At 45.1% G+C, this 21504-nt stretch overlaps 1 protein-coding gene across 1 annotated transcript in view; it reads left to right on the top strand.

The window, feature by feature from the left end:
- Positions 1-21504, top strand: part of LOC135394596 (uncharacterized) — a 130625-nt gene that overhangs the window by 103819 nt on the left and 5302 nt on the right. Inside the window, exons 2-5 of the mRNA XM_064625411.1 lie at positions 1090-1249; positions 10195-10430; positions 11356-11642; positions 17673-17807. Coding sequence (XP_064481481.1) covers positions 1090-1249; positions 10195-10430; positions 11356-11642; positions 17673-17807 — 818 coding nt within the window. The remainder of the gene's footprint in view (positions 1-1089; positions 1250-10194; positions 10431-11355; positions 11643-17672; positions 17808-21504) is intronic.

Below are 21504 nucleotides of genomic sequence, written 5' to 3'. Positions count from 1 at the left end.
TCAGCGGTCCATTTGTTCTCTTCCTCCGCGAGACTTCAGTGATTGCCTCCCCGCATTTGTTGGCAGCGGCGCAAACCGTTCATCAACAAATCTAGTGACTTATGTCTCGAGACGTTTAAATGGAAGATTCAGCTTCTGTGGATCTCTATCTGCGGAAGTGAGCTGTGTGGTGGTGCTGGTGATCAGATATACGGGCGCGTCATACGTTTGTCGTCGCTTCGCTTTTGCCTTCGAGAAATTTAAGCCCCCGATAAAGTAAATGATACATTGTAATGTGTTTGTGTGCTTGTTTCTTCTGTGTTTACGAAGCCCAGAACCTTACAAAGAAAAGAAGAAGTGTGATGCGGAAGGACACGGGGAAGTTTAACTCGTATGTCCTTATCTGCCTCCTTCTTTTTGGTACGGATTAATATGGTGAAATTGAAATTGACAGTGGTTCAGAAAGCCAGTCAGTAGTGGGACGCGAGCCCCCACGCTTGGATGCTTGTGTTGTGTTTTGCTGCTCGTATGAGTAGAATAGAATAGGAGTCGAAAGAAAGAAAAATTCAAACGTAGATCCGTGCGTCCGGCTTGTATGTTCAAGCTTCAGTTTGGTTACTTTTATTACGGAGATTTAGTAGATTGGAATCAGTCTACGAAAACGATATGATGCAGGAAGATGTCGAATAAAACAACAACAACGGGACGTCAGCCGCTTCAAAAGGGAATCGATCGATTGGCTTATCATGTTTTCGAAACCGTTATCGTGACCATTTTTCGATCTGCCAAAACTAGAATATCGAGCCACTCGCTATTCTTGTAACGGACTGCTTCTTGACGCACATGATTACCGAACTGCGTACACTTTGAATACATAAATGGTATCACCTATCAGTCAATAATTATGGCAATCTGTAACTGGACAGGGGCATGTGAAACACGCACATTTGAGGAATAATTTCCTTTTGTGTCTTCCGGTTTGATTTACAACAACTTGACATTTCTCATTCTTTGACGTGCATACGTGGAATAGACACTTGACAAGTGACGTGCGACCCCTGAGTACAGTGCTGAATATTACTTTGACCTTCCCTCTGTGTGTTTTCACAGCAACCCGAGACCGTACGGCGGCCTGTTGCTCCACCGCACGTGCCCCGTCCGCCCAGCACACCGCATCGGACGTACGCGGACACGGTACGACTTCTGTACGGCATGAAGGATGTCTCCTTACCTGAGCAGAGAGAAAGGCGAGGTCCTCTTTACTCTCAAGGTATACTTACAATCCTTTACTTTTTGTGTTATGCTATGCACATCTGTAACTTTTTGTAAAATCATTTGTAAACATACTGGTTTGTCCATAATGCACGCGGTACTAATGAGTATTAGCAAACCACTGATAACGTGATCTCCGAAGGACCCCCTCTGGTGCAGCCAATCAACGGTTGAGGTTCTGAGTCACACAACGGTGTGATTGGTTCCTGTACGCACTACGTTTTTTTTCTTTTTGCAGAGTATAGAAAGGGTTGTTTTTGTAAATAGCGACCTTCCTTTATTCCGCAGGCTCAACTGAAAGGTGTGATAACAAAGTCGAAAAGACATCCACCTGAAACAGTGTTTTAAATGGAATGCAACCCCTGAAGCGTTTTTCTTTCCTTTTCTGTAGAACACGAAATGGTGCTTTTTGTAAAATACATACCCCATTTGAAATGATGATGATGATGATGGATTTTTAATGGCGCACGGACAACTAAAGTCATAGTGCGCCAAAACAGCGGTGAAACTGTGAAATTGCGATTGACCATTCGGAATGGCGTTCTGCAAAACATTGATCTGTCTGATGTGAAACTTCACTGCAAAGGTCTGTGCCATATAATGCACAAGGCATTTACACACGAGGGGTGTGAAAAAATTCACTCTGAAGACACGATCGCTTCACGTTGACGTCACAGACAGACAGACTGACGTTACGAGCTACCTCATAATTCAAGTACTACGAAATGGAATACTTAAAAGCGGCGCTCGTAACTTTGCCTTGCGCAGCACTGTTTTATATTCACGTAACGGCGTTTCAACGAGGGCGAGGCCGAGTCACTGTGAGACTTTCTGCAATACATCTCACAGTGGGACCACTTTGTGGCTTCCCGAGTCGACATCCCTTTTAAACATGCCTGGGCAGTCGTATTTTTTACTTTTGCTCTCTTTTTGTAGCTTTATTCTCCGTAGAGTCTTATCAGTTCGTTTGCGTTAAGTAATTGGAAACTATATTGGCCGTAAACGTTGCCGTAAAACTTGTCGTAAACGGCCATTAGCATGCTTGACCGCCTCCCAATTTTTATATAGCGTTCAGCGATAGAATGGGCCCAAGAGTCACATCGGCTGTGGTTCGCATATCTTTGCGTCGGCAAAGCTTCCATTGCTATCGGAGATCTGTAATAGCTAGAGCAGGTCGTAGTAAACTTGAGGTATTACAACTGTCACACGTTCGTTTCTTCTATTGTCTGTGTGTCTGTGTATTACTTCTTATCAGATGAAGACGTGGTTGGAAATCATGTTCGATTATCCGGTACACTCTTTTACTTAGGCTAAATACGGTGAAACGGATCTGTTTTTCTTGCATGAGTCGTTTTGTTTTTGTACCAGATATGTACTACATAGGTTGTTTCGACCCGAGTCATGTACAGCCAGCATGTTATACGACTAATCATGGGGTCGTCGAACTGCTATTGAAAGAAGACGATACGCAAACAGAAGGAGCGCATCAGACTGACCACCCTTCTAAACAGCCCATGAAAGGAACAGGAAAGCGTGGATAAGACTTGAATAAGAACATGAACTCAATACATATACCCGCGCAGCGCCACGCACCGAATCCTGCTGACATGAAAAAAAGAGCGTCTTCCTACGCGTGAGACAGTGATCATCAACGTAACGACTTCTTCGGAAAGTACCTGTATATCACCGACCGCAGATACAGGCTTGATGCCAGCATACCAATGCTACGGGCGGAACACCATGTCTTGGCTGTGCTATGCTGCTAAAAGTACTGCCAGTTGGCCAGGGCCACTGCGCAGGAGAGCCATCGGAAGACGACAGATCGCTCGATCTGAAAAGCAATGTCCTGAGGACATCGAGCAAGGTAACTCTAACTGACAGGAGCTCAGCAGTCCTCTTCCGGAGAATACGACCTTGTATGTCAATAGAACGTCACCTGGTGCGCAAAGGACCACCCTGGCATCAATCATTTCATGTTATCACACAAGTGGACAGCAATGGCACGTAATCACCTATCGGAGCTCATTGCCGTATGACCATCACGATGATTGAATACACCAGAATCCGACTTTTCGTGAGGAGCAGTCTGTTAAAAACCCTTCCTGATGAGGACGACGACGCCACCGCGTGCCTCACTCATTCCTCTCTGGCCGTTCCATCATAACATTGTCACCTCTGTTCCTCCGTTGTACTGTCTTCTACAACTGTCTCGTATTAAAGGAACAGTGAAATGACAATCAGAGTTGCTCGAAACTGTCGAATTCATCAAGTACTGTATTCAGGCGACCATGCAAAATATTTTTTTCTGAACTCTGCATTGACTCCAATTCAATTTACAAATATTGGAAGGATAGCCAAGATTGGGTAGTGACGCGGGTTCGAATACCCGCACCGGCTGTGATGTCTGAGGATTTCCCTGGGTTTTCCAGTAGTCTTTCCAGTCGAATGTCGGTACAGATCCCCCTGAAGTCGCATACTACCCCCCCCCCCCTCCCTTACCGTGGTCCCCAACTCCTTCCTGCTGTCCTCTTTCCATCTGTCCACGTCTGTCTGGGTATAAAGCGCGAAACAAGGACGAGATACAACCGCATTGCTTGCCCCTGCATATTACCCCCTCCCCTACTTCACCTTAGCTTCCCCTGCTTCACAGTGAACCGAAGTCCGCAGAGCAAATCATATAGACTCAAGGGAAGGGTAGCTGCGAATGTTTTGAGGGTAAGACGATACATACGCAGCACCCTCACTTCAGCACCTGCCACGCACCTTCCCTGTATCCCCAAGCTCAAGGAAAAGCTCCGTGGAAGACCTCTGAACACACGTCGCCTGACTCTGACTACCCAAGGAACTTGACTACCCACTAAGGAATTATTTACCAAGGAATAGCAAGCCGTCCTTTCTGGCTGACTTTGCCTGTCAAAATAGATAGATTCCCCCCGCCCCCGTGCCCAGACGCGCACATTAATTGTAACTTGTAACTGTCTATCGGTAATCGAGGCATACGGAACTTAGGATCACATGCTACGAACAGGAATGAGAATGACAACAATAAAAACCTCGTAAAAACTTGTACGAGATATACAAAACACACAACAGAGGCAGTGAACTATAGATGTTAAGATTTCATCCGTCTCCAAGAAAGAAGTCTTCCTTTTTTTTTTTTTTTTCCTTGGGACACCGACCACTTACTTAGCCAAGAAGAGATTGTTTCCGGTATGAATAAGTCATCGTGATTCCAATAATTATGAACGTATTATTGGTTGCAACAGAAGGCGCGATAAGTGACAGCGTGGGAGAGTCCACATCCTTATGCATATTCCTCGTCTTATTGGGGAAATGAGAGATATGACTCGTAGCGAGCAATACTAATTAGTAATTATACTTCGTTCTACCGTTAATTACGAGGATGTTTATTATTGTGTGGCGGAATACATTTTGCTTCAGGTGAAATACGTGTGAACCCGAAGGTTGAGATCGTGATTGGAACATCACGAAGGGGTCTTTAGGTCCTTGGTGGTACTGATTAGGAAGATTGGAAATTATGGGCGGCAGGCGATTATGTACCCATAATCAGCTTTGTAGACTTTACTTAATTAAGATCGGAATACCGCTGTCGCTATTAACTGGAAAGAGATAACGCGATATTGATAACATCGAAATAGGCGAAAGGGACACAACACCCGTTTACGTCTACTTTATTATTACTTTCACGTTTTGCCAGTGCTACTGCGTCACTGTTGCTGAAGTGCCCCTCCGGCAAGGCTGGAGTAACTGTAGCGTGAAACACCTGCACCGCAGTTGAGGTTTCTGAGAAAAGAAAAAACAAACAAAAAACTGGGATATATTTTTATCTAGTGATCTTAATTTGTTTCCTTTCAATGTAGTTTTTTCCCCTCTTTCTCTCTCTCTCTCTCTTCTAATTGTATTCGAGTGGCCTAAAGAAGACATTCTCGTGTAGATTCTCTCTTAGCCTGGAGGTCGCTTATTGATAGGATTGCAACGAAGGCGTCGCATCATGTCATGTATTATATGTATTGTTTCTCACAAGGCAATATTTCCGTTCTACGACAACTGCATTTCTATCTCGATCAGTCCCATTTAATTTACTGCGTTACTTTGTAGTGTAATACGTACACATCATATCTAATATTTCTTTACACTGCAAAAGTGATATCATGGGCTGATGACGTTTTCTGATAGTCAAGTTTCCTGCACGGAAACATTTTCATAAATGAAACCGTTTCTATTTCCGGGTCTCGTTCGTGAGTGATGCATCTTGCTGATGCGTTCAATCCACGATCTACTAGATTATAGCGACCATCTCATAGCAGTGATGACCACTAACTACTTCTATAGTAGTTTAATTATAACTACTAACTACTTCGCGATGGAGTAGTTTATCTAGTAGTTCAACTACTTTTCAGAGTAGTAGTTAAGATTACTTCTTTAACTACTGCAATGTATTTTACCTACATCTATAACTACTTAACGTTGTCCATCAACATCAATCCCTTGTAGTGTTCTTGGACACCTAAATATGAATCACGAGCAGTGATAAACTTTGGCTCAAGCCATTGCTACGATCGTCAAATACAAAGCTTGCGGCGGGTTTCTTTCTGTGCCTCCTCGATAAACTAAGTTGCAGAATTATTTTACAGCAAATGAGGCTTCACTAGACCAGTAAAACTTGCGGCAAAATCTGAGGTAGTCGGCGCCTGCAGTAACCTGCAGTAACTACTGTAGTTAACTACTCAAAATAGTAGTTTAACTAGTAGTTGCCACTACATTTCTGCAAGTAGTTGATAACTACTTTTTAACCACAATCAGGTAGTTTAACTAGTAGCTTAACTACATGTAGTTAACTACTGGTCATCACTCATAGGCACCCCTTCCCAGCGCCGCATTTGGAGATTAGCGGTGGCGCTACTCATCGACCCTGTTATTGCTCCCTCAGTTTCTACAGTACTTCGTACTTCAGCTTTCCTTAGCATTTTTTCACAAGCGGTGGATGTCCCACAGAAGACGCTTCTTTCTAATGTTGATTATCATCATCATCCTACGCGTTTTCCTGGGAGCTGTTGCTGTCGTCTGCTACTGTAGTCGTATGTCCGCTTCTGCACGTTCAAAATTCAAAATTCCGTTGTTCAATCATGTTGCAGACATCGCGGGCCGATGTGTAGCGCTCCTAGCGGATCGTGCGGACGGGATCCTCATAGGGGCTGCCGATTATGACATGGTCGTTATAACCTAGTAGGTCGTGGTTCAATGTTACCGAAACTTGCCTTTTAATAATGATTTCAGATACTTTCAATTACTTTCAATGGGTCTTTCAATTACTGCATTTTATATCGATCGAGTAATGTGTAAATAATGTGGTTAATCCCTAGACCGTGAAGCAAAAATGTAAATGCGCTTCCGAGAATTCTGAACGCCTGGTTCGGTTTTGCATGTATTTCTATTTCTGTTTTGCGACTTCCGTGATCCCCGACGTCTTCCTATCAAGGCCAATGAAGTAAAGAATAAACTGATTTCTATCATTCTTCCCCGTGCTCCAGCGATAAGAGACCTCCCCGCCAAATGAAGCAGGGTCATAAAGATAACGGAGGAACTTTGTAGAAGTCCGTCATGGCTTTGCCCTGACAGGTTTATCTACAGCCGTCGCTGGCAGAATCCCGACTCGTAATTTATTAAGTGGTGAATACGATAACGATCTTGTCACACCCCGCATACAAATCTGTCAATTTTGTCACAGCTTGTCGCACTTAATAGATATCATTTGGAAGGCAGCGCGGTTTGGAAATTGGTTTCTTGGAAAACCAGAATGTTGTCGCTGTCGCTTGAGGCTGTTCCAAGCCACCCTGTGACATTTATGATATTGATGCGATATGGCTGGATGTTTGCCTGTTCCTTCCAATATTTTTGTGTTTCTTATCTCGTGTCGCGCATAGCTATGCTGCGGATTAAGCCTGAATCGACAGGAATGAATTATTTACATGGCGAAACTGGCAACGTACACGGATTTTCTTTTCTTTTTTTACACTATTCGGCGTGTAATAGGGGAGTTTTGCAAATAAACACATTTTTCTTATTCCGTAGGTTAAAGTAACATCGGTTAAACGTAGGCAACGTGTGTTTTGGTGGTATGAGAAAGTTGCAGAACACCTATCTGAAACAGTGTTTTAAACAACGTACGCCCCTCTCAAATGGTGTATTGTATATAGGACGCGCAATATTTAAACGGTGCTTGATGTAGAATGCGCAACTTTGAAGAGCGCCTCAAAAACTCCGTTCTGCACGGTGTGAAACATAGAGTTAGGTGTGAAACATACATCGAAAAGATATGAGCCACAGGACATCTACACCTGGAAAGGTTTAGTTGTCTGGAAAAGTGTTTGTTTAGTTTTTCTTTCCCATACGCGAAACAGAACGCCATTTTTTCTGCAACGTGGCAATATAGTGCAAACTTTGTTACATGTCACGTGTTGCACAATTGTGCTTCGTTATGTACTGCATGTAATGGTCAACGACCTGCGTCGTTGCTCTCCGGGAGGGGAAAGGGGGGGGGGGGGTAACTGCGACGGTGTAACGGAAGCGAAAAAAGATTCCGTTTCCTTTCCTGGTAACGGGATTCGTCCGTTACGTCCTTCGTATTTTATGGTCGATAGAAAAAACGCGATTGACGACGCTTTCCCTCTTCTTCTCAAAAAGGCCGACGATGCGGAGCGAGCTCTCATTGGGTCTCCTCAAACGGGTTGTACAATCATGGCGGGAGGTCATTTGAGGGGACCAATACGAGGCCTCTCCGCATTGTCACGTTTCTTGAAGAGGATAAGGAAAGCGTGCATTGGGGTTTCTTTCACTCTTAAATCCCGGACGAAGTAGCCGATGAATCTTGTTCCTTTGGTGTTGGTGTCAAGGTAACCGCATCTTTCATTACGCGAGAACCAGCTTTTTAACTTTAGTGCCCCCCCCCCCCCCCCCCACTAACACTGACAAAAAACATACTGATCAAGAAAAGATTTTTTTTTCATCGCCATTCATTTCATTTGCCCGCTCTTTCACGAGCAGCTGCATTATGGCGCCCATCATGTTAAACTCGTTCATGATCGTGGGCATGTCTCTATTTGTGTGAAAGAATCTACCTCCATATAGGTAGCTCTTCTGCTTGATGACAATTAATACACACTTGTGTGCACTCTACATACGCACAACTGCACACTTGAAGCCGGGATCTACCAGACTTTATGGCACTTCACTCTCTCAGTGTACTCAGTGTTATACGTGGTACTTATAGTACAAAACAACAACAACAACAACTAAATCATGACTATGGCCTGGGGTGATTCACCGCTTGAGAGCAGTACCCTACCCCATTACACGAGAAGCATGAGATGTGAAATATGAAAATGAAGTTATGTGCAAGTCCAGCTCGAGCTCCCGTCGTCTGGTTGCGCAACGCTACACGTCGCACAAAAGGAAGAAGCACATGAAAGAAGCGCCAATGGTCCTTGAGATGCAGGGGTGGACCCTACAGCGTCTGGAGCAAGCCGGTAGCCAAGAGGAACTCCAAGAACATCAGAAGTCCTCGACGGTGTTGGACATGGCTCTGACATGGGCCGAGAATTGCAGCCAGGTTGAACGTCTGTCGGCTAGCACCACTCAGCTGAGCACAGAGTTGCCGCCTCTCCGTTTCGTAGAGCTTACATTCTATTAGGACGTGCTCAATGTTCGCTTCAACGCCACATTTGGAGCATAGGCAGCTGTCACAGTATCCGATTCGGCACTTGAATTGGGGAGTGAAGGCAACGTTGAGACGAAGCCTGTGCAGGAGGGACGTGAAATAGCGTGGTAAACGGTCAGGAACTGAGAAGGACATAGTGGGATCCACAGAATACATGAGAGACCTGTCAGTGATGTCCCGACTCCACTGCTGGCGAGCTAGTGGCTGAATGAGCTCATTCAGAAGTTATAGTACAAAAATGAACTATGCAGGTATACATTCTGGTGTTGTTGGTGGTGGTGGTGGCAATGGAACTGCTCGCCGTAGTCGGTCACGCGCAGGTGGGCAACGTCACGACTATGGCAGGGCGGATCGTGCAACCAGGGTCGACTTCACAGTGAACTGTGTCGACCTTTGTCTTAAAGCGTCTGAGGAAAACCCACGGAAAACACCAAGACAGCACAGCCGGCGGCCGGACTACACTCCGGTACAGATGGCGTAGCTCTGGTACAGCCCAATAAAGTAGCATCTAATGCCGCGTACTTGCACAACAGAAGAAGAACAACATGCAACGTTCAGAAGCTTGCGTTTTCTACACATTATGATATTTTAGACGGCCGGAGACAGCAGGGGAAATGGATAGTCCCCCGAACGCTGAAGCTGACTACCGTACATTTGACCACTTACAACGTGCGGAAGTGAGTTAAGGGTACTATTATAAACCTAAGATGACCAGTAGAAAGAGATTATGGGCAGCCATCAGCGAACCTAGCTTCGTGCAATTAACACCCTCTAGGACCAACATCGTCGATGTCTTCTGATGTTCTTGGAGTTCCTCTTGTGTACCGGTTGACTCCAGACGCTGTAGAATCCTACTCTGTATCTCAATGCCCATTGGTGCTTCTTTCATGTGTGTGTTTTTTCCTTTCACCTTCCTTTTTGTGGCGTAGCTCAGCGCAGCCAGTGGAGAAGAGCTCAATTGTTGTGCCTGCACATAAGTTTAACTTCATTCTCATATCTCACCCCAGCTCATAGTCACGATTTATTTGTTGTTGTTGTTGTAGGGTGACATACGGCTGCTCCAGCGCAGGTATATAAGGTTCCTTTAGAATGGTCTAAAAATAGTCTTTGCTTTTTGTTCTTGTTTGTTCGTTGTTCTACCAGTGTGTAAGACGGTAGTAAGGTTTATTTTCCATGCTAACACGGAATTTCTATGTGACTTTCAGAGATCGAGGACGTCCGAATGGCGAGCGAACATTTCCTGCGCATTCGGACGACCGCTCGCTGTCGACTTCCCAAGACTCGTGTGGTGTACGTCAAAGACTACTACTCTGACCCCAGCAAAGAATACCTTCCGAGCTGCACCGTTTTACACCGGTGCGGAGACGACACCGGCTGTTGCGACAGCGAACAGTACAAGTGCGTTCCCAGGGCCATTCAAGAGGTCACTCTCTATTTCTATGTAAGACACCCTTTTCGCTAGTCAACGGTGTTCTTCATAATCCGATGTGTATCGATTTCAAAACTTCCGCGTGCTTAATTATTCGTAAATTTTTATTAGAAATTCTACTTTACTGTTAACATTCCTTTTCTTCTTCTTTTTTTGTCGACATCATATTGCAAGAAATGTTTTTGCTGTGTGCCCAAGTTAGGTTCTGTTTACACGCTTTTTCTTGCCGAATAGGATGATGCAACGCGATTTGCTACCAAAAGCTGTATCTACTCACTTTCATACGTTATTTCGGGTTTTGATTGTGCCTATGGTGTTCAAGGTGCCTATGGTGTTCAACTTTATATTTGTTTCTTAACTTCATGCGCTGTTTATGTACTCTCCCGAGGCCAAGCTCAGCACAAAGATGTATTGTTTTTTTCTCCTTCATATGCGGATTAGAAATGCACACCAACTTAATTTTGTCATAAAGCGACCCTGTTCAATGCCTAGTTCTTGCTATAAGGGCAAAACCCTTGAAAGACTGCAAGCGTCTGCAAGAACCTGCAGCTGACAACAGCCTACAAACGAGTGCTTGCTAATTCACAGGAGCTTCCGAACCAGACGGGAGACTGATGTCTGCGTACTCTTCGTCTTCTGCAGTAAATCATCCAAGGTGTAAAAGAACTACTGTAAATTATATTCGTACATCGTATGCCCAATGTCAAGAGTCATCATGTTAAGCTAATTTGTTGATGAACATTATATAAACCTACTACCTATGCCTATACTTGCCTTGTATTCCTCGTGCACAATTTTGGACATTCAACTTCGGTTTCGGTTTCGAAGGCCTTTTGTAACCCGTGAAGTTGTAAGTTGAAAAGGGACACATTTTGCAAACCTTTTTCTGCAACTTAACAATGTTTCTTCGATAATTTCTTGATTACAATGCGTGCAGACTATTCAGCTCCAGAACCAGAATGGCGAAGTTGGCTTCCGGAACTCCGTGTCCAAGCTCCTGTTCACCAATCACACGGAATGTGAGTGTCAACCCATCAACGATATTCCACGATCATCGTCCAGACATTCAAAGGCAGTGGTGACGCAACAGTACAATCAGCACAGCAATACTCTACCCATCGCCCTACCTCTACAATCTCCTGCTGAACCACTCACGACTACTAGTCTACAAGACGTCAACTCCACAGTCGAGCCACCAAGTCCTGATCTGACTTCACTCCTCAAGTAAGTATAAAGCCCCGCGTTGACACTAATTGATGACAATCTATGAAACATACTAATCAGAATGGACACACAAGAAGCATACGAACGACATACGCAATACACGAGGGGCATGAGACTTGTATATCATGCGTGAGATTATGAGCCACAGTCATGTCACATGATTGTCGCTGATAGTCTATTTTCAGATTATAGATTTGACTCTAAGTTGACAACATCTCTGGAAATATTATTTCCCAGCAAAAGGCACTAACAGCGAAGTTGCCTCGCCTCTAATGGTTTCTCTTCTTAAACATTATCGCTTTGTCACTGGGTTGTGAAGTATAGCTAGATAGACGATGAAACGACCTTTGCATTGAAATTTATGGATCCGCACTTCCCCCCACTCTTCCTTCTTTCGTGCTCAAGATCTCACCTTCCATTTATAACTTGGAAAGTTCAGGCGACATCGAACACTGCATTTCTTCCCAGAAGAGCTCCATGGCTACAAAATTCCATTATCCGGAATCCCAATCTATTTCTGTTTCGCATCTTTTACTTAATTTACTCCTAGTTACTATCGTTTATTTCATTTGCTTCAATAGATCCTGTTGTACCGTTTCTTTCTCATTAGCCTATTCTATCCGAAATGGCCGACAACCGCACTGTATACACTGCCCACAAAATGCACAATGCGAAGTTGTTGAACCTATGCGTCTTCAGTAGGCCTGGTGGTGACACGAAGAATGCTTCTTTTATTTGGCTGAAAGTTAAAGCCCGCCTTTGATCATGACCTCCCCGGTGCTTCGGGAACTCTCCAGAACTGGAAGCGTGGCCAGCAATACGTAACAAGCTGACGGAACCATTGGACGCTGTCGGCTCGGACAAATGGGCGGCGAGAGTTATGGACGTTGTAGAGCGATTTATTTCGACAAACAATGACCCCGTATTGATTTCAACTGCGATAGTTTTGGTATTCGTTTCGCAATGGACCTTTGATCTTTGCGTGAATGCTGAAACGCCCTCGTCTGCAAATGGCGCAACACACAATAGACAGTGCTGCCGCTTGCCAAACGGTTTATGGTCGTTGACAAAGAAATAAAAATGGCGCATACCAAACCTTGATATGTATCTTCAATTTAGCGAACCTTGCTCCCTGGGAAGTACGCAGAAACAATGTACGTTCCTTTTGTACCTATTTCGTACCTATGTTTCCTTTGTACCTATGTGTATATTGACCTTCAGATTATTTTCTCCATCTTAGAATAACTTCTATACTTGACCAGAAAAAGGAAAAAGACGTTTCTTGCCAGATTCGATCAATCACTGTTTCGTGTCGAAACGTTTCGTCACAAAAATTTTCCAATTTACATTGTATAGTGTATAAGTGGTATACCCATCAGTACTTAGTCCCCGTTAGACGACGGATTAGAAAAATGCTAGGTTATTTGTATTCATCATGTGCAGTAAAACCTCCTCTCCTAGGCGTGGATCCTCTATCCGGATATGCTATCAGAATGAATCCAATCTTAATCCTCCTGTCAGCGTAAATACGTCACTTAATTACACTCTAAAAGAAAAGGAGTCAACTATGAAGTTATTACAGCGTCTAGTCCTTTAGACTGAAGTTACTCCCATTATAATCCCCTAACTATGAACTGTGTGTTGGCCTAACCTAACTATGTGTTGGCATATAGAGTGCAAGGATATGCCGAATATCTAATACATAAACATCTCTGGTTGTGTTACGACTGCAAGAATCTCTCGACACGAATGGTCCGACGTTCGTTATCCTTTCTTCCGACTCCCATTATAATAACCTAACTATGAAATTCACTCCCCATGCACTGCCTTAAACTCCCCTACCATGCACTTTGTATCTTTAAGTAGAGGGACTAAATATCACGAAAGGGACTAATGTTGTGTCAGTACATGTATTCCTAAAAATAAAATGACTAAAATTACTCTTTCGTTTCTTCTTATATCCCCACGCAAATATTTTTTTGTTCGTTAGTTAAGCGAGCTGCCTCGTGTGCAGCACACTCTGGTGTCATATGGAGCCATACTATTGTAGCTGGCTCTCGCGTGTGTATCTGAAAAGCCATAATCTTTCCTTGAGTTATTGTGCTGCTGTTGGGCTATCAATGAATCCGGTACCACAATACAGCATATGTACCATAATACAGCATAATATGTATCCGATACCATAATACAATAATGTATTAAAGTTGAAAGAGTTGATAACAACTTTGTAACGTACGATAGATGTCGATTGCTCCTGTTGTAATTGTACAGTCATCGATTTCTATTTCCGTGTCGCTTGATGTCACACTGTCTTGCAGAAAGCACGTCCAGATCACACGCGACCTTCTCAATGCTTAAAAAGGAAATAAAAATGTGGTGCACTTGACTCCCACTACATTTCGCTCTCACTTTTGATATCAGAAGAACGTAACGACTGTGCGACATGGAACTACCATAACGCAAACCGCTATCTATTACATGAGCGACTGCGGCCATATCAACGACAAGGTCTTTGTATCACGCCTCTACCGACGCCATGAAGTCGTGGACTTCTGATACAGAGGCTTCGAGAGTAGTATTCATTTCACACTAATGAGTGTCTAGGCGTCATATGAAAGGAGGACAACTGTCAAGAGAACTATGCCAACTGAAACGCCATAGTGCCGCAAATGTCCAAACGTCTGGTCAAACTTCTCAGAACGGTACGATAAAAAATAACCTTGGTTGTCTGTTATCTTGGCTGAAGCTCAGTCTCATGTGTAAGTGTGACATGTCCTTCATACAGTAAACATGTCGACCACGTAAAAGAAAAAAAGAAAGAAAGAAAGTCGAATGTGTGTCTCAACCTTGTTACGTATATGTTCTTCTGTTTCTTGTCTGTCGCTAGACGTGCTATAAGATAGAACGAAGGAGAAGAAAAATGAAGAGAAACCTCTGTTGCATCTCTAAGGGGAGACTCCGCACTAAAATCGTGCGGAAGTAACGATGCTATCGTATGTTTCAGCTGATACAATTTCTCATCGCCAGGTGGATAGATAATTAGAAGACGAATATCTTCCCTCGAGTGTATCGGCGTTCTTCCACGGAAGAGTGGTCCAGCAACACTGGGCTTCACATTATTGGTATTCGCGCGCGCCGTTCTGTGTAAGTTCTTCTGTAGTCGGCACAGTTAGGGGGTTCGTCGTGACGTTGCCCGCACTTCTGCGAGGCCAACTTCGGCATGGGGTTTCGTCACCACCACCACAGTTAGGGGGACACAGGAATCGAGGTAGCAGATGACTTCTCATTCATGTCACACGAAGATGACATTAAGCGCCTACCCGAAACTGAAGTAGACGGCAGCTGTCGGCACGTACGAGACTACCCGTGACGTCACACAGGGCAGAGGAGGCCTGAGAGGGCGCCTTCTGGAGTTTCGGTTTCGATATAAACTTCCCAGATTTCTTCTGCTTCTTCTTCTTTCGTTTTTCTTTTTTCTTTTCATCTAACGAGTCTCTGACCGCCAAACCATTTTTATTTCTCGTCTCTGAATTATCTACGGGACTTATTCACACAGTCGCTATAAGATTTTCGATTTGTCCCGGAGTCTCCCTGCCATTCATTATGGATTCTGAAAAGAAAAGAAAAGCTGTATTACTTTGTTTGTTCCTTATTATCACGTCGCTCAACGACTCAATACACCGGTCATAAATGCTATCAGCGACCCTTGTTTATTGCTATAGGCTTCTGAAGCAGCTGGCAGAGCTCTACAAGTTTCGACTTCGCCAAGAGTTAGGTGATATCATCAATCCTATTACGCACGCGTGCATTCGTTTCCTAGCAATCACACAGGCGTCTTTCGAAAACCTGATCGAGAATCGCGATCTGGTCGTTTTATTCGACCATGCTTCGGCTCCACTTCCTCTGGTACGACGACCTTCCAGTTCTTCGTGATATGGTTGTGTCTTCGGAAAGAGTGTCGATTTGTGTTGGCATATAGAGTGCAAGGATATGCCGAATATCTAATACATAAACATCTCTGGTTGTGTTACGACTGCAAGAATCTCTCGACACGAATGGTCCGACGTTCGTTATCGTTTCTTCCGACTCTCCTCAAGACCTTACCAATCTATAGCGCATCACTGTAACCATATCCCTAGGCGTAAACCTGGCTGTTTCGTCGTGGGCTCTAGACGAGTTCGGTAGAAAGGACGCCATTGCACCCTTCCTCTGCCGCGTGGTACTGCGGCTCATTGAGGCATCAACAGTGGCATCATTTCATTCATTGTAATCCCTGATGTGGGTTGAAAGCTTTGCCAGCGGTGAACGTTGTGCAGGTCTTGCTCGCCTGGTATGTGGCGCCATTAAAACCTACCGCTCTTGTGGTGTGGAAGGGCGTACCGTGATCTCACAGCATACACCTGGTCGTTCCTGCGTAACCGCTAACGGTGTAGTTGACGCAGCAGAGTCAAGAGCACAGCGACGCGCCTTATACACGTAGCTGTAAAAGCACGATAATGTGCAGGGACCTCGATGGTCTAGTGGAGCGACCCGCAGGTCGCCACTCCTGGAAGGTATCCAGACACGCCGTTTGTAGAATCTTCATTGCTCACTGGGTCAACGGAGGCACTGTTAAATCTCTTGTGGTTGAATGCCACCAACGGCCTGATCGATAACTCTCCCCTCCTTCATCTCTATATTATTTTATTTTTCAATCAATTAATCCTCCCCTTCTTCATTACGTAACCGGTGATGTATGTGAAGATGATGATATATGTGGAGGTAGGGATGACTTTACTACCGAGCTGTGCGCCATAGCCATACAAAGTCGCAGTGTCGTCCTCTAACGACCACAGACGAAACACAGAAAGCGTGTTGCTCCAAGTGGCTACCCATGGCGAATCACTTCCATGGCTATGGTCATTGAAGTAATGTCTGTGATTCGAAGGACCTGTAACGACTACGTCACTTTGAGTAACGGTCAGACGCTGAACCAGAATAAAGACGCCTTTCGTTCTGTCATTTAGAATGTTGTCAGTGTGTGCGCTTCTTTTCTTCCCTTTTTCCCAACCCTTAAAGCGACATTTGGTTTTAAAGGGACAGTCGCATATGACCAGGTCGTTTCCGAAACTGTAGCGCCGTTTTACTCTTAGTTAATTACAGACAGTAAGGCCGAAAATCCGACACGAATTAGTGAAGTAGTTTCTGTGCAAATTGATGAAATGCACGGCAGGTGCAGACGCCGGATGTTGAGAGTATGGCGAAATTCCTTCTTTGAAAACCGGAGAAAACGTCACCGGGGGGGGGGGCAAGTTCAATTAGGGAGCGTCCTTTTGCGACCGGCGAGGCGGGCAGGCATCTACCCGTCGCGGACATCTGTGATCGCCGGACCTGTGGAATACACGTATCGTTTTTATCGTCTCATACATGCACACGTTTCCGGATGCCATAGTCCCTTTGACTCACGTTGTGCTACGAATGCGCGACCTATGCGGTGTCAATCCGTGTATGATGTCTGTGGAAGGTTTGGTTCACTACAGTATGCGTGGTTGTTATCTTTAGAGCTTTGCTGGAAATGCGGTGCGAAGAGTGACTCCGATAGAAAAATATCATGACAGCTGCTACGTATCGCATAGCGCTTGTCGGAGCACCGCGACCACGTCCACTACCACGTATTACAGTAAGCAAGTATAGCGGGTAACCGCGTTTGTGGTTACGCGTAGTTACGGTTACAGTTAGTATCTAGCTATATAGACCTATGAGCTATAAATAGCGCGTAGAGATGTGAGGACCCATGTGTTTCAGTAGCTGCTGCCTGAGGCCACAGCAAATGAATGCAGCAGAGTAGCAGGTCCTCATAGCTGTGGCCAACCTCTCCGCGTATTTTACCTTTACATATCCCATCACCCCCACCAGGAGAGTGATCAGGACTTTTGTCCGAACAGTCGGAATCGATACGTTCGACCGGAAACGGATGTTGGTACATAGGCTGTTCGCTGCCTGCGCTTCGATACCGAGTAAAAAAAAGTGGCTACCGGTACCTACTTTCAGGTGCCACAAGTGTCCGAAGCCATTTGCGCGTCGCCTGTACGAGGACAGTCGGTGTAGCTGTGACTGTTTTGAGAAACACAAGCCCTGCCTAAGGATCAAGAGGGGCCGAGACATTTTGGGCGAACTTCAGAGAAGGTAAGTCACTGCCTTTTTCTTTTCCACTCACTGCCATTTCTACGCCTTGAAGTGAACTGCGTACACGTGACGGGCGAGACAATGACACTGTGTTTCATTTCGGCCATGTATGCGAAAGCACATCCATGGGCTGCTTGCGACACTCTGGTCTGTATTCCTCCAACTTGTGGTCCAACGGTCCCCCATCGGGAAGTCTCTATCTACTGGTCTCCCCTCGGAGCCGATTTTTTTGGTGTGGCATACCGCCGATAGGGGATCGTTCTGTCACAAGCTGGACGGTACAGACAAGTGTGTCGCAAGTAGTACGTTAATACCGATATGCTTCACCTCAAAGTCAGTGACTTGAGAAGTCGCCAATATTTTGGAAAAAAAGATTGTTCTTCCCTACTGCTACGTGATCATCTAATTTTAATATTGCGAACCTATATGCTGGCGTTCCGTTGTCAAGCTCATTTGTAACATGTAGGTTATGGGCCCAACGGGTGTATCTACAAGTCGGATTGCCTAGCCAGAAAGCGTACCCGAGTAATAGCTTTCTCTCTATATATATTTTTTTTCTTTTTTTGTCATGAACACGAAGTTCAAACGAAAAAAGTAGAGCGACGGGTATGTAAAGAGCAGTACGTCAGGACAACATGCCAGTTTGATGTCGGCCATTTTCATTTTAAGTATGTTCAGGACCGTGCTGTATCTCTCTTCCCGGCAGGTTCGAATGAGACGGACCTTGCTGTTCCTTCGTACACCACTCGAACGCACCATAGCAAGTTAGTTATGGCTAATTTCGCTGGTCGTGTTGGTGGAGGGCAGTGTCGTGTGCCGGTGTGAGTTCAGTGTAGAAACGAAAGAGGAGCGAACGGACCGATCAATGAAACGCGAACACATTGCACCGCGAACGACTAGTGGAATTCGCCATTAAAGCAACGGCCTAAACTATAGAGGCGATGACATCCTTAAGATTGAGGGAAGGCAACGGCGAACGAGAAGCATCAGGACAAGAAGGACAAGCAACAAGAAGCGTCGTTGTCTTCCCTCAGTCTCAAGGAATGTCATCACCTCCAGATTATCACCAGCTCGCTTGCACCCTACTGTTATGATCAGCCTAAATTATGCCCACTATGCATGGAACGAGAGCAATATGTTGCTCATTGCGGCTGTGTTGTCAGTTATGAGACATAATGTGCCAGGAAAGTCTACGACATTAAAGTGCAACTACGGAGTAAATCTCTAGGATTCAGAATCCTACAAAAGTTGTGTTACTGAAATCTTCTTTGCTCACTTTACATTCCTGCAAAATATTTTGGCTCTACGTGACGCGAAAGCTAGAGAAAATTAAATTTTATTTTTGAGAACTGTGACGTCATGTTAGTCTCCGACGGAGTGCTCGGTTCTCATCTCACAGCGTTGTTGCCCTTCGCGTCTTCCGGTGGGTTCACTTTTTGAACTCCGTTAGCGGCGCCCCAGGTGACATATCATCCGACCGCTCCGACCTTCGAGAAAACGCAGAGGAGAGAGAAGACATCTCTTCCATTTTCCCCTCTTTCGATCAGCCTCAGACGACTTATCCACCACGTGACCCTCCCCGGACGCCGGCGTCCTTGCTAGGAGACGAGCGCCCTCTCCAAAACATGACATCATTGCAACTTGTGGGTTTATGATTACGTCACTCGCTCCTCGCCTCATCCAAACTTGTGGAGGCTCAGCAGATCTTCAAAAATTGACAGAAATTTGCAGCTTTCGTCAACAGGATTGAAATTTCGCGTATAACAACAACAACAACCATTTTGCGAGAACAACTTTACACTTTACAACAACTTTATTTCGCGTATAGAATCCTTGAGGCACCTTCTTTTCATGGAGTAAATAAAATAAACGCTGTTTTCTGAGTCCGGAGTGGCACTTTAAAGTATGCCGATTAAATACGCGCCGCAACATGCACATGACGATGCAGACAAACGGTAGACTAGTCGATCTTGAGCGTGCACCCGAATAAAGCGAAATCCGGCACGGTGGGAGCAAATCCCAATCCACCAGCGAAAAACCAAACACGCTCCAGCCAAGAGCCAAGCAGAAGTTGTCGGCCACATCCTGCAAACTCGGCGAGACACTCGCTCTTGGTCAACTTCGCAAGTGACGACAGTGATTGACTTTCTCAGCAGAGCAAGGAAGAGCTCTCCGCCAGGATTCGATCTCAAATGGCCAGTGAAGCATGCGAATCCAGTCCGGATCCACCACTGAAACACGTCTTCTCCGTCACGGATCGACCAGTCGAACTACTGCTAATGCAAAGACATATCAATTGCAATTGAAATCACGGTCGGAAGAAATAAATGTAGCGCCCCCTTTCCGCCCCCTTTTGCACCCTTTTAAGACATGTACGCCCTGTACGAGGAAACGGCATTTTTCCAACACAAAACATAGTTGGTAGTTGTTCAGAGGAGATAATCCAGGAGCTATTGCAGAGTAAGACGTCATGACGAAGAGTACCGCTTGTCCCGAAGAAATACACCACTTATCATGATCAAAATAAAGTGATGGTGTTCATTTTCCTTGCGTTATGATGGCTCCTACGCTCGCTTAATTTGTATACAACATATTGGTGACAGGTCGTATATTCTACGGCTTTTGAAACAGCACGCACCACGCCGAACTTGGCCGGTGCCCAGCACGTGTGCTGCGATGAATGGCCTTCCTTTGTGTGGCGCGTGGTAGGAGTTTATTTGGAAGAGTAAACAGAGGAAATGAGTACAGTCAGCAAGCCTGGTGAGCTCCCCCGTGTCTCAAATTCCGACAGCCAACAATTTCCGAGTTTGTTGAACTGACGCTTATGGTGAGAAAGACGCAGGTGTTACCGCGCTTTTCTTGCATAATACACGATAGCCGTCTGACAGCTGCTTCTTTGAGGAAGTGGTTGCAACATGTAAAAATAACTCCCGTCCCATTAGTTTATTGCAAGCCACAGCCACACACACGTACAAGGTACAGATGTTAAAGTCATGTCGGACAGCTGTCTGAAAACGTGGTTAGAAGATTAACAAAAGAACGAAGTATATATTTTTGAATTACAGTTCGGTCACAAGGCCTGTCTTCGTCAAAAAATCTGGGAAAATATGGAGACCCTACAGTTGGTGCCCTGGGTCGGACCACGGCCCAAATTCGGTAGACTACGTATTTCCTCACGCTCGCTTTATGCTGGTGCGTCCCGGATATTTTAAAACGGTCAAGTCTGCAAGCTGGTTATATCTAAGTATATATCCAAGATTCTTGGACGCTGTCGCAATCCTGCACATCAGCGCTGGGCTCTTCGATCACTCATGACTTTTCAAACAGCCACAAGCATACTTGTGGGAACTATTAAGCCTTTGCCGTGCTAACACTCGCCTGCGTGGGATGCAAACTCATCAAATCATCTTAGCCCACATGGACTGGGGCAGGGTCTCGCATCCTGAGCGGGAAAATACTTTAAAAGTACGTTAAAGAAATAATTTCCTAAACCCCCTACTGCGCGTTTCTACGCCTGTAGACCGTGTCGTGAGGATTATTGTGCAGATATTTATACAGCAGTCTCTGTTGAACGCCCCCGTATATTTTCACGTATTATATTGACGCGAAGAACTCAACTATGTTCAGCAGTTAAGAGCTGGAAACATGCCAACTAGACAACGTTGCTTTCTTAACCACAGCACGATTTATTATTGAT

The sequence above is a fragment of the Ornithodoros turicata genome, chromosome 5 (assembly GCF_037126465.1).
Source record: "Ornithodoros turicata isolate Travis chromosome 5, ASM3712646v1, whole genome shotgun sequence".
Classification (NCBI taxonomy): Eukaryota; Metazoa; Arthropoda; class Arachnida; order Ixodida; family Argasidae; genus Ornithodoros; species Ornithodoros turicata.
Note: the sequence above shows the minus strand (reverse complement) of the source record. Positions and strands in the feature narration are given on the sequence as shown.